This window comes from Camelus bactrianus, chromosome 31, assembly GCF_048773025.1.
Source record: "Camelus bactrianus isolate YW-2024 breed Bactrian camel chromosome 31, ASM4877302v1, whole genome shotgun sequence".
Lineage (NCBI taxonomy): Eukaryota > Metazoa > Chordata > Mammalia > Artiodactyla > Camelidae > Camelus > Camelus bactrianus.
The window spans coordinates 20,589,080-20,605,685 of NC_133569.1; the positions used below are offsets into that span (position 1 = coordinate 20,589,080).

At 44.5% G+C, this 16,606-nt stretch overlaps 1 protein-coding gene across 2 annotated transcripts in view; it reads left to right on the forward strand.

Annotated features, from left to right (window-relative positions):
* The window catches only part of LOC105069037 (tumor necrosis factor receptor superfamily member 10A-like), a 33,301-nt gene extending 17,680 nt beyond the window's left edge, over positions 1-15,621 (forward strand). Inside the window, exons 3-10 of one of the 2 annotated variants that reach the window (XM_074355636.1) lie at positions 5,157-5,270; positions 6,028-6,139; positions 7,089-7,162; positions 7,250-7,351; positions 7,940-7,971; positions 8,423-8,605; positions 11,606-11,681; positions 12,860-15,621. In XM_074355636.1, coding sequence (XP_074211737.1) covers positions 5,157-5,270; positions 6,028-6,139; positions 7,089-7,162; positions 7,250-7,351; positions 7,940-7,971; positions 8,423-8,605; positions 11,606-11,681; positions 12,860-13,173 — 1,007 coding nt within the window. In that variant the 3' untranslated portion in view covers positions 13,174-15,621. Of the gene's footprint in view, positions 1-5,156; positions 5,271-6,027; positions 6,140-7,088; positions 7,352-7,939; positions 7,972-8,422; positions 8,606-11,605; positions 11,682-12,859 lie in introns of both variants that reach the window. The other variant, XM_074355635.1, reaches the window with a different exon arrangement.
* Positions 15,622-16,606: the final 985 nt, after the last annotated feature.

Genomic DNA, 16,606 nt, shown 5'->3' on the forward strand with positions numbered 1-16,606 from the left:
AATCACCTGTTCTGCGGGAGAGGGCAAGCACTGACCAGGAGGGGCGGCGCGCACGTAGGGAGAGGGCCAGGACGCAAGGCTGGCGCCGGCCCTGGCGCTGGCGCTGCCGAGGGCTCACGCTTTATCAGGCCATCAAGAAGACAAGCATGGGATCCCACCGCCACAGACACGAGGGCGCTCCCGCGAGGCCTGGGACACCGCCGGCCTCAGCCACCACCCTCGAGCCACAGAGGATCCGTCTACCTAATCCGTCCATCCATCCACCTACAACTATCCGGAAAGATGTGGTCCGTCCCGGGGCCTCACCTCCCGGGAAAACGCTCGAGAGCGAGGCAGCCCGACCGGGGAAGAGGGCAGGCGGGACCACTGCTCACGGCCGCAGGGCCGAGGGAGTGGGGCGAGGCGTCCTGCCACCTTGGCTCACGACGGGGGCACGGCGCACGCACGGCCCCGCGCCGGACGCCTGCCCAGCCCGCGGCACCCTCCCCCGGGCCAGCCAGCTGGGGCCGCGTAGCCGCCCCGCGAAGGCGAGGGGTTCTGCCCACACGCGGTGGCAGTCGCACCGGTGGCAACTGAGCGCTTTGCGGAGCGGCGGCTCGGGGGTCTGGGACGCCAAGGCTCCCTCTCGGGTCGCTAGAGAACGCTTTCTCACCGAGGGCGCGTCGTCCCCCACCCACTGTCTCCCCGCCGGGCCCATGGAGGCGCTTCAGAAGCCAGTGCCTGCGCTGGCTAACGGGAGTGTTCGCCATGAAGGCGGGGAAAAGCCTGCGCTCCCTCAGGCTCGTCGGTTTGCCTCAGGAGGGAGCGTGCCTGAGAAGTCTGACAGCGCCCCCTTCGCATCGCCCGACCCGCCACACGCCCGCGTGCAACCCCAGCGAGGGGGGACGCACGGCACACGCCCAGCCAAGTCAGCCCCCCGCTCCCCGCACGCAGTGAGGACGGCCACGTCGAGGCACCTGTCCCCACAAGGGGGACCGGCCTGCCTCCCTTACCGTCTCGACCCCGCAGGAGAGCTGCTCACAGGCGCAGCACCGCAGCGGATTCCCCACAGGCTTGTTGGGAACAGGAAACGAGGCCACCGCTCGGCCTCAGGCACCCGAGGGACGACCCTGAGCGCCTCCAGGAAACATCCGAGGGTCTGGCGAGACGCGTTAGCGCGACAAAGGCGCGGGAGGGGCGGTGGCGTCGGGGCGCTTCCCCAGCCCCCACGGCGGGGGGGGGGGTTCTCTCGCGAGACACAGGAGCCGAGCGAGCGTGTCCGCTGGGTCAGAGGACCCCGGCCCGCCGACGCGGTGAGGCAGAGGGCGGGAGAGCGCTGTGGGGCGGGTTTCCGCACCCCTGCCTTCCACCCACCACCAGCGGGAAGGCTGGGAGGAGAGAGGCCTGCGAACGTCGTCCCTCGTCTGGAGCGACTTAGGGCGGCCGGCGTGGGAGAGAGCGACATCAGCACATCCATCTCTTTGGTGCTGTTTTAAAGATTCTCTGCTTGCATATGTGCCTTTTGTCCTGTTGACTATAGGTTTCTGGGTGGATCTCTTTAAAATTTGATCCTGCTTGGGAGCTCATTGAGTTCCTTGGATACACAGAACGAATTTCGTATCAAATTGAAGGAAAATGTGCCGGGACTTCCATGATGTGCACATGGGTGCGCTTGGTGGTGTCCCACAGGTCCCTCAGGCGCTATTTTTTTTTAAATCATTCTTCTTGTTTCTGCTCCTCAGACTGGATGATTTTAATAGCCTTATCTTCATGTCCATTAAGTTTTGATATTATTCTGCCTGCTCAGTTTTGCCATTTCAGCCCATCTAGTGATGCAGAGACACAAAGAGGTCGAAAGTAGTGGATGGAAAAAGATATGGCACCAAAAGAGAAGTAGGATGGCTATCTTATGAACAAAGTAGATTTAAAGTCACAATAGTTTTATAAGAGACAGGAGAACATTTTTTTCACTTTCCAATTTCTTCTTTTTTTTTATTTTGAAGAATTCATTTGTCTTGGAATGAGTTCTTCATTTTTTTCTTTCAGTATGATTGAGATATAATTGATATCACTGTTTAAGTTTACATACATCAAGAAATGACTACCACAGTAAGTGAACTTTCATCATCGCACATAGATAAAAATTGGGAGTAGAAAAAACATTTTTTCCTTGTGATGAGAACTCTTAGGATTTACTCTCTTAACGACTTTCATATATAACATACAGCAGTGTTAATTATATTTATCATGTTGTATATTATATCCCTAGTACTTATTTGATATATAAGTAGAACTTTGTACCTTTCGACTGCTTTCATCCAATTCCCCTTCCTCTACCAGCCACGTCTAGTAACCATAACTCTAATTTTTTTCCCTCTGACTTTATTGGTTTGATTTTGAAGTATAATTGACCCACAACACTATGTTGGTTCTTGTTACATAACATGGTTATTTTGATATTTCTATGAATTTCAAAAAGATCACCATAAATCTGTCCCCATACAAATGTATTCCATAATTATTGACTATATTCCCCACACTGAATATGTCATAATTGCTCTTTTATTTCACAACTGGAAGTCTGTAGGGGTCCCAGAAGGAGACAAGAAAGAGAGAGAGAGGAGCAGAAAATGTATTTAAAGTCATAATAGTTGAAAACTTCCCTAACCTAGAAAAGGAAACAGACATCTTGGTCCAGGAAGCAGAGAGAGTCCCTCCCTGCAAAAATCTGTTAGAACTGACAAATGAATTCTAACCTGTTTCAACTAATAAGATAAACACATACAGAACAGTTCTATTTCTGTGCACTGCCAATAAACAATTCCAAAGGGAAATTAAGAAAACAATGCCATTTACAATGGCCTAAAAAGGATAAAATACTTAAGAATAAGACTAAATGTAACAAGGAGGCATAAGACTTTTACAGTGAAAACTGCAAAATATTGCTGAAAAAATTTTAAAAGGCCTAAACAGGAAGACTTTCCATCTTCATAGGTTGTGAGACATTGCTGTTATAATGACAGTATCACCTGGAACAATATGCACATTCAATGCACTCTTTATCAAAATCTCAGTGGTGTAATTTCAGAAATGAAAGAAACCATCTTCAAATTTGTATGAAATTCCAGGGGACCCACAGTATCGAAAACAATGTTCAAAAAGAAAAACAAAGTTGAGAGACTTATATTTCCTGATTTCCAAGTACAGTAATCCAAGCTGTGTGGTATTGGCATAATGATTAGACATATAGACCAGTGGAATAGAATTAAGAGACTGGACATAAACCCTTATATCTATGGTCAATTGAGTTTTGATATTCAAGACCATTCAATGGGAAAAGAGTAGTCTCTTCAACTAACAGTGCTGGAGAAACTGGATAGCAAACATGCAATGAATGCAGCTGGGCTGTTACCTTACACTAGATACAAAAAGTAACTGAAAATGATTCAAATCAAAAATGTAAGTATTGAAACTATAAAACTTTTAGAAGAAAATAGACGGGCAGTTCTTGATGGCCTTAGGCTTGGCAATGGGTTTTTAAAAATATGACACTAAAGCATAGTGTCATATTTAAAGCAAAAAAAAAAAAAGGTATATCGAACTACATCAAAATTTAAATCTCTGCAGCAAAAGAAACGATCAACAGAATGTGAGAAAATATTGGTGAATCAAGTAACTGATAAGGTTTGATACCTAGAATATATAAATCAATCCTACAGCTCAACAACAAAAGACGGACATCCCAACTTAAAAACGGGTAACCGACTTGAATAGACATTTCTCCACAGATGATATACAAATGGCCAGGAACCATATGAAAAGATGCTCAAGATCACTAACCATCAGAAAAATGCAGACTAAAAATAAAACCATGATGAGATACTACCTCGTACCCATTTGATGGCACTATCAATAATACAGAAAATAAAGGTTGGTGACGATGTGCAGAATTGGAACCGTTGTGTGCTGTTGGTGAGATTGTAAAATGATGCAGCTGCTGTGGAAAAACAGTATGATGGTGCCTCAAAGATACTAAAAAATAGAAATACCGTATGATTTAGCAATCCTGCTTCTGGGTATATATCTAAACGGATTGAAAGCAAGGTCTCAAAGAAATATTTGCACACCTTTATTCATAGCAAAGTTATTTACCATAGCCAAGAAGTGGAAGCAGCCCAAGTGTCCACTGATGCGTGAATAGATAAACGAAATGTCTTATATACATGCAAGGGATTATTATTTAGCCTTTTTTAAAAAAGAGTGAAATTCTGACACATTGCAGCATGGCTGAACCTCAAAAACACTGTGCTAAGTGAAATAAACCAAACACAATCTTTGTATGACTCAGGACATGGGCTCCCAGGTAATGACAGCTCCTGCAAGTTCTCAGGCCAGTGCCTGGAAAATACCTCTTTTTCCCAGGGCAAAGCCACCTTTACTTAGGGTTATTCTTTGACTCAACATACAGGAACCATTTTTCCTTCCATTTACCAGGAGCGTAGCAAGAGCTTTAATTGAAGGCTTGTCTGTGATTGTCTCATTATTTCCGATCTTGTGTGTTCCATTGACCTGGAGCTCGTTGAGGGCAAGGATTAGGACTTTCTTCTGTGACTCTCCAGGGACCTGGTGACACTGTCCAGTTTTGTAGTCACTATGTCCATGTGACTATTGAGCACTTGACATATGGCCCCTCCAGATACTGAGTGATGGAAGGCAGAAATATTCCCAGGATTCTAAGACGTACTTTGAAAAACTAATGTAAAGCATCTGAATGTCTTATGCTTATTATGAGCTTAACTGATATTATTTTGAATATATTGATTTTTGTAATTGAAGTACAGTCAGTTACAATGTGTCAGTTTCTGGTGTACAGCACAATGTCCCAGTCATGCATATACATACATATTTGAATATATTGATTTAAATACATTATTAAAATTAATTGGACCTCCTTCCTTCAGCTCTTCTAAGTCTTTCTGACTTGTAATATATTTCTGTTGCAATGCTAGTCAAGGGTGTATAGTAGATGCAGAATTGATCAACTGACCGACAACAGGTAGAATGAATTTCCCCATTTGGGTTCCACTCATGGCCAAAAGAGGAGCCCCCCAGTCACCACTGCCTGCCTCTGGGAATCCTGTAGGGATTCATTCACCAGATTTTCTCTCCCTTTTCAGGATACCATGTATCAGCAGATGGAAACAATTGTACACCCTGTGCAAATGGAGTGGAGTTTACCACTCACTGGAATGTGCTCCCTTCCTGCTTACCGTGTACAACCTGTAAATCAGGTATGGAACATGGGACCCAGTGCAGGAGTGATGGTGTGGGAATTGTATCCAACATGGGATCGGGACACCTGGATTCCGGTTCCCGTCCTTCCTGGGCTTCATCATACCCTGTTTTATGATTATGTCTTAGGCCAATAAAATAAAAACAAATTATTTTTACACCACATGCCATACAGCAGGTAAATCTTTTAAATCAGCAGATGAAAGTGGTGGGAAAATGATCTGCCCCTTGATGGGGGAGGGGTGGTATCTGTATAGTTACAGCATAAGACGAGGCCTGGCCAAGTGGAAAAGTGCTAGGTTTGAGCTGTGACGTGGGTCTGGTCCTGGGCCAGGCCCCTGTTAGTCCTGTGCTCTGTGCTCCTGGCAGGGGCTCGGCCTCTCTAAGCCTTCACAAATTTGGGCCCCTCGGCCTCTCCAGCAGAGCTATGTTTTGGGAGGTGACCCTCGGGTTCCTCTCCATCGAGGGTCTCTCAGATTATCCCCCACCTTTCCTACCGACCTGTGAGCTAAAAGATTTCCCTCCCTGTCCTAATGCATTAAATAATGTACCATGGTCCTTTTTTTATGCCTCTGAGTATTGGTGACAGGTGAGCAGTGGCTGTCCTTTATGTGCCCCTCATGTGTAGCTGCCGAATTTGACCCTGAAAGCTACACTGGACTGATGAGAGCTGAGCGGGTGGGTGTTTGGTTGGTGAAGAACGGCTGAGGGTCACGCAGGGGAAACATATCCCCAAACCTTATCCTTTGTCTTCAGGTGAAGAAGAGAGTACTCCTTGTACCATAACTAAGGACACACAGTGTCAGTGCAGAGCTGGCACTTTCCATGGAGAAGACTCCCCTGAGTTCTGCCAGAAGTGCAGCACCGGGTGAGATGTGGGAGCCTTGGGGCTTCCCTGTGCCTGCGGGGTCTCCTGAGCCTACAGCAGCCCCTCCTCGTCCATCTGCTGATCCCCGCACTGCCCCCTACACCTTCCCACACCTTCTCAAGTGGGTTTCCCTTTGGCCAGGTTGACTTTTCTATCGGGTACAGTGTGCCATTGCTTAGGGTCCATGATGCTGTCAATGGCCCATGAAAAGTTTTAGTTTCTTTTTATACGAGAGGGAAAAAATGAGCAGAATGCAGCCAGGCTTATATTCATCTGTATAACCGTTCATTCATAAATGGATGTTTTAGTATTTTTTACATGCAGGAAAGGACACATGAAGACAAATGTAGCCACAACCAAGTCAGATGAGACCCAGCATGTAGCTCCTTCAAGGTTCCCAGAAAGCCCTGGGCCACTCAGCTGACCTCACATCCAGCCCTTGTTCCCTCAATAAGACCTGAATCTTTCCTATTTGGAGATTTAGGGACCGGTAGGAGTTAGGTCTTCTGTGACGCTCCAGTGTTGGCTGTGATTGGTAGGAAGAGTCAAAGGTGGAGGACAAGAGGGTCCTTGTGTTAAAGCTGGACTGGAGGATGAGGCTCAGCCTGTGCCCAAACCCTTCTGACCCTTGACCTGTATTAGGCCCCTCACCCGGGCTCCCCCTGCAGCCCAGGGAGGTCCAGTGCAGGCCTTGCAGAGAAGACCCAGCTCCTGAAGGGGCAGCTCAGCACACTCAGCCGGAGCCCTCAGAGCAGAAGTGCGCAAGCCCAGATCCTTCTCCCACCCAACACGGGGGAGTGAGGGACCCGACCCTGCAGACAGGAGAAGCCTGTCCCTCCTCCACTGTCTTGTCAGGGGACACTGGGTGGGAGTTTGCTCCCTGTTTGTCCCCATCTGGCCAGCTTTCCCTGACAGAGCCCCTCCATGTCCTCCCTGTGTCTGTACCTAGGTGCCCCGATGGAATGATTGTGGCCAAGCGCTGTACGCCCTGGAGTGACCTCCAGTGTGTGGACCAAAAATTAGGTACCCAGGCCAATGGGGAGGCCCTGGTTCCTGGAAAGCCAAAGACCATGAGCCCGGGACCGCCCACCACTCCTTCTCCCTCTTCAGGCAATTCACAGCTGGTGCCTGGAATTGAAACTGCCTTTGCCCTGCTGGTGCTGGTGCTGGTGCTGATGGCTGCATATTGTTTCCGGAAGTTCATCCCTCAAGGTGTAGTACCCGGAAGGAACGGGAGACCCTGGCCCCCTCTTTCATCTCCCCAGTCCTCCCGTTCTTCCTGGCCTGGCTCTGATCTTGTTCCCTGTGATACCCGTCCACCTCCCACCTCACCTGCTCCTGTGGGTGCCAGGATCACATCAGTCCCCCATCTTGGCTGCTGGGTCCCCCGTCCTCCTGGCCAAGTCCAGGGGGTCACGGCCAGTTCTTAATGTCTTCAGGGCCCCCAGCCAGGGCAGAGAGGTGAGCACCATGACTGGGTGACAGGAGTCAGGAGGAGAGGGTCAGGAGGGCTTCTACAGCTTTGTTCAGCTGAATCCAACAGAGATTTTACATGTGTTTTATTTAACTCCTTTCTGCCCCTTCTCTTCTCCCTCCCTGGGGGTTCCCCAGAGTTGGAATGGACCCCTCCTTGTCACCAGGTCTGGGGCTCCTTGTTCATTGTCTGAGCCATAGCCCACATCCTGTCCCTGGCACTGTCCCTGGGGAGGGAGGTTCTGTAAGAGGGCCTTCACACTGCTAAGTTTGTGGAGTGGACCACAAGTGCATGGAAAAAGTGAGTTGGTTTCTCTTCTCATCTAGGTTGTGGAGTGAACCCCAAGTGCATGGAAAAAGTGAGTTGGTTTCTCCAGGACCTGGTGATATCAGGCCCTCAGATACTGCTTCCCATCCAAAACAAGGCCCTGGGTGGACACGGTTCCCATTCTGTGCTGTGCTGTGGCTCCTGGCTCTCTAAGTGGCCTGGGGACTCTGGGCTGACTGTAGGAGAGCAACTAGTCCATTTGAGCAGCCCATAGGCTTTTTGGCAGTGCCAGCCCTGTCCTTCTTACTGCCTGTGGGACACCCGTACCCATAACCCTGGACCCTGGGGCATGGGGGTGTCAGGCAGGGGTGCTAAACCCCGCTTAGCACAGCACCAGGGTCCTGGTACCAGCAGTAGATTCCTGAGTGTGCTGTCTGTGCCCACCTGGGGGAGGGATACAGCATGAGAGGTACACCATGTTCCCCATGACCCTGGATGGGTGTGTGGTATGGACTCCTGAGTCAGCTCTTTGCCTTCCCAAGGTCTTTTTCTGGCGCTCACATCCCCCAAGAGGGCCTGAGCCTCTAGACAATGCTCGCAACAACATGCTGATCAACAGAGAATCACTGTCCACTCTGGTCTCTGAGCAGGAGACAGAAGATCAAGAGCAGGCCAACCTGACATGTGTTATGGTGCAGTCCCCAGGGGAAGCAGAGCGTCTGCTGGTGAGTATGTGACGGCCCCCCTGCTTGCCTGGGAGTGTGGGAGATAGAGGGAAAGGCCGATGCCGGTCAGATCTCCTATCCCATGGGGAATTGGTGATGGAGGGAAAGAAATCAGGGTCCTGAAGGGGGAAGGGAGCCCACCTCTGCTGTGGTAGACTGTCAGCTCTATACAACGTAACCCTATTTTTTATCTGTCCAGTTCTCACTTTATCCTCAGTCTAGAACAGGCAGTGGGCACTCGCATATTTGTTGAATGATTTATTGAGGGCTGCATAATATTCCACTGCATAGTTCTGAAATAACATAGTAAGCCATTCCCCATAGTAATAATAGTATTAAATTTATTGAACATGTATGAAAACAAATCTTAGTCCAAATAGCTGATCATAAGAGGGGAGGGTATAGCTTAGTGGTAGAATGCCTGCTTAGCATACACAAGGTCCTGGGTTCGATCCCCACTACCTACTCTAAAAATAAATAAACCTAATTACCTCCCCAAATATCAAAAAATAGGTCCAAATTAAATTTAAAAGCTTTTGCACAGCAAAAGAAACCACCAATAAAACAAAAAGACAACCTACTGAGTGGGAAAAAATATTTGCAAGTGATATGACCAATAAGGAGTTAATACCCCACACATACAAGCAGCTCATGCAATTCAGTATCAGAAGAAAAAAAAAAAACCAACAAACACCTCAATTTAAAAATGGGCAGAAGGTCTGAATAGACATTTTTCCAAAGAGAAAATGCAGATGAAAAGATGCTCAAAATCACTAATCAGAGAAACGCAAATCAAAACCATAATATCACCTCACATCTATCAGAATGGCTATCATCAAAAAATCACAAATAGCAAATGTTGGCAAGGATGTGGAGAAAAGGGAACCCTCATGTACTGTTGGTGGGAATGGAAATTGGTGCAGCCACTGTGGAAAAGAGTATGGAGGTTCCTCAACAAACTAAAATTAGAACTACAATATGATCCAGCAATTCCACTCCTGGGTAAATATCTGAAGAAAACAAAAACACTAATTCTAAAGGATACACGTACTCCAGTGTTCATAGCAGCATTATTCACAATTGCCAAGATGGAAAGCAATCTAAGTAGAAAGGAATCAACAGTTGAACGGATAAAGCAGATGTAGTGTGTATATATATAGAATGTAATACTACTCAGCCATAAAAAAGAATCAAGTTTTGCTATTTGCAGCAACACAGATGGACTTGGAGGGTATTCACTTAGTGAATCATCCGACAGAGAAAGATAAATACTGTATGTTATCACTTCTATGTGGAATCTAAAAAATAAAAAACATACATGTAACAAAACAGAAAGAGACTCACAGATACAGAGAACAAGCTGGTGGTTACCAGGAGGGAAGGGGAAGGTGGGAAGGGCAAAACAGGGGTACGGGATTAAGACATACAAGCTACTATGTACAAAATAAATCTTTACAAAAAAAGATTGTATACCACAGGAATATAGAACAATATTTTATAATAACTTTAATTTTGTGTATGGTGTAAGGGAGTGTTCTAGCTTCATTGCTTTACATGCTGCTGTCCAGTTTTCCCAACACCATTTGCGGAAGAGACTGTCTTTATTCCATTGTATAATCTTGCCTCCTTTGTTGAAGGTTAGTTGACCAAAAGTTTGTGGGTTCATTTCTGGGCTCTCTATTCTGTTCCATTGGTCTATATGACTGTTTTTGTACCAAGACCATGCTGTCTTGATGACTGTAGCTCTATAGTATTGTCTGAAGTCTGGGAGAGTTATTCCTTCAGCCTCTTTCTTTCTCTTCAGTAATGCTTTGGCTATTCTATAATTTATAATAAATTTAAATGGAGAATAATCTATAAAAATTTTGAATCACTATGTTGTCCACCTGAGACTAATTTAATACTGTAAATCAAGTATAACTCAATAAAAATAGTTTTTAAAAAGGAAATAGCATTTCAACTCAAAGGTTTTTTATTGTGACTCAGTTAAGATTTGAGTTCTTCAGATAAATTATGCCTATTTTTTGTCAAACATGTTTCTTTCTATCTCACATGTCTTGTTACTTTTAATGGTTAGCTCCTCCTATAATGCCATTTTCTAATATATTGTTTCTGATATGTTTTTTAACATTCATTAAGGCATGCATTCATTTTTAAATATTGTAGCTTAAACCTTAGAGTTTTTAAATATACATTCATATTAAAATAATTATAGTTTCTGTCCCCTCCACTATTCCTGCCTTATTTTTGCTTTACATCTTGCTGGCTGCATGGTCCAGAACTTATAATGTTCAAAGATGCTTAGAGAAGGCAGATATTTTAGTGTTCGTTTGATTTCGTTGTGAACGCCTACAGTATTGCACCATTAGGAACCATGTTGATGCTTGTTTTCATTTAAAAAATTTTATCATTATGGATGCAGCCTCCTATTTTTAGGTATTTTGTAAAAGTCAGAATTCATCTTTAATTCTACAGAATGCCTTTCCAGTCTCCATGGAGACCATCAGATGCTGTCATTCCCTTATTTACACTACCGATATGATACATTGCCATTGACCAAAGCACCTTCACATACACGGAATAAACACTTACTTCAGATTTTCCAAAGTGCCTTTGTAAATACTCTTCATCTGAGTCACGTAAAGCCTGGGAGGGAGTGCTTATCTCCTGATGCAGTGGGTGGGAAAGGACTAGAAGGGCCAGAAGGGACAAGGTTTAGAGGAGGAACATTCCTTGTCTTGGATGGATTATGTTTACTCAGCTGTATAGAATTGTCAAAGCTGAGCAGACAATTAAGAAGTGAGCATTACTGCAGGGAAAATTTCCTTCCATGAGGATAGGAGCCTGTGAACTGTTCAGGGTGGGAGGTTCCTTCATCTCTATAGGGACCCAGGAGGGAAGGTGGCTGCCCAGGTCAGACAGTGGGCTGGTTAATGGGCTCAGTTCTGAAATCCAGGACCCCTGACTAAGACCAAGGCTGTTCTCCACTGTATTTTACAGGAAGCAGCCGGAGCGAAAGAGTCTCAGATGAGAAGGAGGATGCTTGTTCCAGCAAATGATGTGGACTCCATTGAAGGTGAGTATTTTTTTTCAGGGCAGTGGAGCAGGAATGGAGGGAGAAGGGACAGTGTCCTAACTGCCGTCTCCATAGCTGTTAGGGCAACTCACAGCAGGGGATAGCTTGTTCCTGGACCATCAGAACTCTAAATCCATCTCTCCCCTCCTCTGCACCCCTCTGTCCTGTAACGCCTCCCAGTCCTTCCCTTTTTCTCCCTTCTCCCTTGCTGCTCGGGCCAGGTTCGCCCACACTGAGGCACCTAAGGGACTGTGCTGCCCAGCAGGGCACCCACTGGCCCCAGGGGACTGTGGAGCACCTGACCTGTGGCTAGGCCAAATTCGATGAGCTGTCATATAACTAGATACTGTATTTCAAAGAATTGGTAAAAAAAAAAAAAAAAAAGAAATGTAATAGGTCTCAATAACAACTTTTTGTATACTGATTACATATTGAAGTGAACATTTTTAGAATATATTGAATTCATATTTTATGAAAATTAGAATTTAATATTACTTTTTTCAGTGCAGCTGTTAGAGAATATAAACTTGTATTCAGTGCCCACCTTATGTACCAATGGACAGTGGTGTGCACTGCATTTCACCCACATTGCACTGAATCCCCGGTACACTCCTATGACGTGCTTGGTGTTGGCTCCATCTTACGGGTTAAATTCTTGCTCAGAGTCTGTTCGTCCCCATCTAGCTCTCCCACAGCGTCAGTCAGTGAGGCCGAGCTGGGTGTGAGGCCAGAGACCTTCCCACCGCCAGGCCCTTGCTCTGTCCACAGAGCAGATGCGGCAGCCGGGAGCCCTTACTCTCATGAGAAGGGCAGGTGCCCTCCTCTGAGGTCTGTTGCCCCACAGTCTGGTCTGTGGCACCCTCTGTCTCCTACACAATCTGCCTTCTCCCTCTGTGACTTCTGTCCCCCTTCCCAGCAGGGCCCTTGTTCCTCCCTTAGGGCAGGATTCTCTGGTGACCTTGACTCCCTGCAGTGCCTTGGGTACAGGTGAGGCCCCTGCAGTGTGGCCTGATTCTCTGCTGATGGGAAGCAGGTCAGAGACGCAGAGCAGCAGGTTCACCAGAAGGGGGAGCTCCTTGGGTCCCAGCCTGGGGTCTAGGCCTCCTGGAGGGTCCTCTGCCCTTTCTGAATCCCGTCCCAGCTCACCTGACTGCCTCTGTGACTTTCCCCCAACCCAGGCCTGAGGATGTTCTTCGATTACTTTGCAACCGTCGTGCCCTATGATTCCTGGGATGCGCTCATGAGGCAGATGGGCCTGACACAAAATGAGATTCTTATGGCCAGAGGCAAAGCCTGGGCCCCGCGGGATGCCTTGTATCAAATGCTGGAGGCCTGGCTCAGCAGCAAGGGGCGGGAAGCCTCCATCAACACTCTGCTGGACGCCTTAGAAACACTGGGGCAAAGATGTGCAAAGGAGAAAATCCAGAACTGCCTGGTGGGCTCAGGAAAGTTTGTCTATGAAGTAGGTGAAGCAGGCTCTGCTGTGTCCTGAATGTAAAAGAATGTAAAAGCATGATTGAATATCAACGTGAAACAAACAGCCGGTACTTGACCAATACTTGAAGGAAGCCTACCATCTGATATATACAACAGATTTAAAAGTTCTGGAAAGTTTTGATAAGATGGGAGTAATTTTTATGAAACGTTATTGATAAATGGCATTTGAGTTATTAATAGATATTTATGTTTGTATATATACGAAGAGTTGATTTAGGATGTCATTCAGTCCAGGGCACTTTGTCATCCTAATAGAATTACACTTTTTACTTCTGTTTTAGGTATTGTCGGATCCATCCATGGCTTAATATTACGTGATGTACATCTTTCTATTTTTATATTTTGGTGAATATTTATATGGCCATGGAAAAGCTTTTGGAAATGTACTTAACTGAGTTGACTACATGGGTTCCCTAAATGAGAGCAGGCAAGCATAAAATGAGTAGAAATACAAAGGGGGAAGAGGAAGAAGCCCATCGGATGGGGCGCACTGGTGGGATCAATTCTCCTTCAAATGCAGTTTGACTTTGTCTAGGATTAGATGACTAGCAACTTCTAAAATTGTCATTTCCAACTGACAATTTTGTAGGTGTGGGATTATTTATATTATTTATTGGTAGATGTTTACAAATGAGTAGAGAATGACAAATGGTATTATTGGTAGATGTTTACAAATGAGTAGAGAATGACAAATGGTATTATTGAGAGATATTTACAAATGAGTATCGAATGAAATGGTATTATTGATATTTAGAAATGAGTAGAGAATGACAAATGGTATTATTGAGAGATATTTACAAATGAGTAGAGAATGACAAATGGTATTATTGAGAGATATTTACAAATGAGTATCGAATGAAATGGTATTATTGATATTTACAAATGAGTAGAGAATGACAAATGGTATTACTGATATTTACAAGTGAGTAGAGAATGACAAATGGTATTATTGATAGATGTTTACAAATGAGTAGAGAAGTAGCAACCACATGCAGCCCTTTGTCTAGTGTCCGTGAACTGGGCTGTCATGCTTGGGCCTCCTCTGCTCATCTATGGTCCTGGGTGGGGAGGGTGGGACATGGGTTAGATGTGAGGCGTCACATAGTCTCTATGTCATATGCCTTTTCTGGTCTTGTTAGTGAACCTTCAGTTCCTTCTGTGCTCAGGGGAGGGAGGACAGGGACCTGCTCCCAGTGTCTGCCCTGGTTGCAGGGAGGAAGAGTAGATCTTGCTCATGGACTGTGTTCAATGTTGGCTGACTCAGCCCTATATTGGCCTTCTCACTTCTGGTGGTCTGTGAATCTCAGCCCCAGAACTACCTTTTTTAGGGTACAGATTTCAATATGAGGAGCTTAATGCCTCTATAAGCATATGACTTCTGCATGAAAGACATAACATGAATACTAATTCTTTTTTCTTTTCTACCATTGGAAGGTATACTTCTTTTTTGCAATTTTCCATTTTTAAAAATTGAAATATAGTTGATTTACAATATTGTATTAGTTTCCATTCTCACATGGCCTCAAAGTCTTAAACTTCAGGTTTGCTCTTGTATCACTTACTTTTGCATTTGCACAATATTGTATATGTTACAGGTGTAGAATATAGAGAGTCACAATTTTTGTTGTTGGGGGGGAAGGTAGTTGGATTTACTTATTGTTTTATTTTTAGAGGAGTTGCTGGGGTTTGAACCCAGGACCTTGTATATGCTAAGCATGTACTTTACCACTTGAGCTATACCCTCCCTCCAGTTCATCTGTTGATGAACACTTAGGTTGCTTTCCACCTTGGCAGTTGTAAATAATGCTTCTATGAACACTGGATTGCATGTATCTTTTAGAATTAGTGTTTTTGTTTTCTTCAGATATTTACCCAGGAGTGGAATTGCTGGATCATATTGTAGTTCTATTTTTAGTTTGTTGAAGAACTTCCGTACTGTTTTCCACAGTGGCTGTACCAATTTCAATTCCCACCAACAGTATATGAGGGTTCCCTTTTCTCCACATCCTTGCCAACATTTGTTATTTGTGATTTTTTGATGATAGCCATTCTGACAGATGTGAGGTGATATTATGGTTTTGATTTGCACTTCTCTGATTAGTGATTTTGAGCATCTTTTCATCTGCATTTTCTCTTTGGAAAAATGTCTGTTCAGATCTTCTGCCCATTTTTAAGTTGAGTTGTTTGTTGGATTCTTTTTTTTTTTTTTTTGACACTGAATTGTATGAGCTGCTTATATGTGTGGGGTATTAACTCCTTATTGGTCATATCATTTGCAAATATTTTCTCTCATTCAGTAGATTGTCTTTTTGTTTTATTGATAGTTTCCTTTGCTGTGCAAAAGCTTTTAAGTTTATTTTGGACCGATTTGTTGATATTTGCTTTTATTTCCTTTGCTTTAGGCAACAGATCTAAATAAAATATTGGTACAGATTATGTCAAATTGTGTTCTGCTTATGTTTTCCTCCAGGAGTTTTATGGCTTCTGTTCTTCATTTGAACTTTAATCCATTTTTAGTTTATTTTTGTATGTGGTGTTAAAGAATGTTCTATTTCATTCTTTTACATGTAGCTGTCCAGTTTTCCCAGCACCACTTATTATTCAGAATGTCTTTTCTCCATTGTATATTTTTGCCTCTGCTGTCATAGATTAATTGACCATAAGTGCTTGGGTTTCTTTCTGGGCTCTCTATTCTATTCTGTTGAAATATGTGTTTGTTTTTATGCCAGTACTGTACTGTTTTGATTAATGCAGCTTTGTAGTATTATCTGAAGTCAGGGAGCCTGATTCCTACAGCTGTGTTCATCTTTCTCAAGATTGTTTTAACTATTCCATGTCTTTTATGTTTCCACACAAAGTTTAAAATTATTTGTTCTAGTTCGGGGAAAAATAGCATTGGACTTTTGATAAGGATGCATTGAATCTGTTTATTGCATTGGGTAGTATGGTCATTTTAACAATATTCTTCCAATCCAAGTACATGGTATATCTTTCTGTCTGTTTGTGTTGTCTTCGATTTCTTTCATCAGTGTCTTATAGTTTCCCAAGTACAGGTCTTTACCTCCTTAGGTAGGTTTATTCCTAGGTATTTTGTTCTTTGTGATGCGATCGTAAATGGGATTGTTTCCTTAATTTCTATTTCTGATAGTTTGTTACTAGTGTATAGAAATGCAACAGACTTCTGTATGTTAATTTTGTCTCCTGCAAATTTACCTAATTCATTGATGAGCTCTAGCAGTTTTTTGGTGGCAGCTTCCTTATTTTCTATGTATAGTATCGTGTCACATACAAACAGTGACAGTTTTACTTCTTCCCTTCCAATTTGGATACCGTTTATATGCATTTTTTCTTGTCTGATTGCTGCTGCTGGGACTTCCAATATTATATTGAGTAAAACTGACAAGATTGGGTGGGCATCCTTGTCTTTT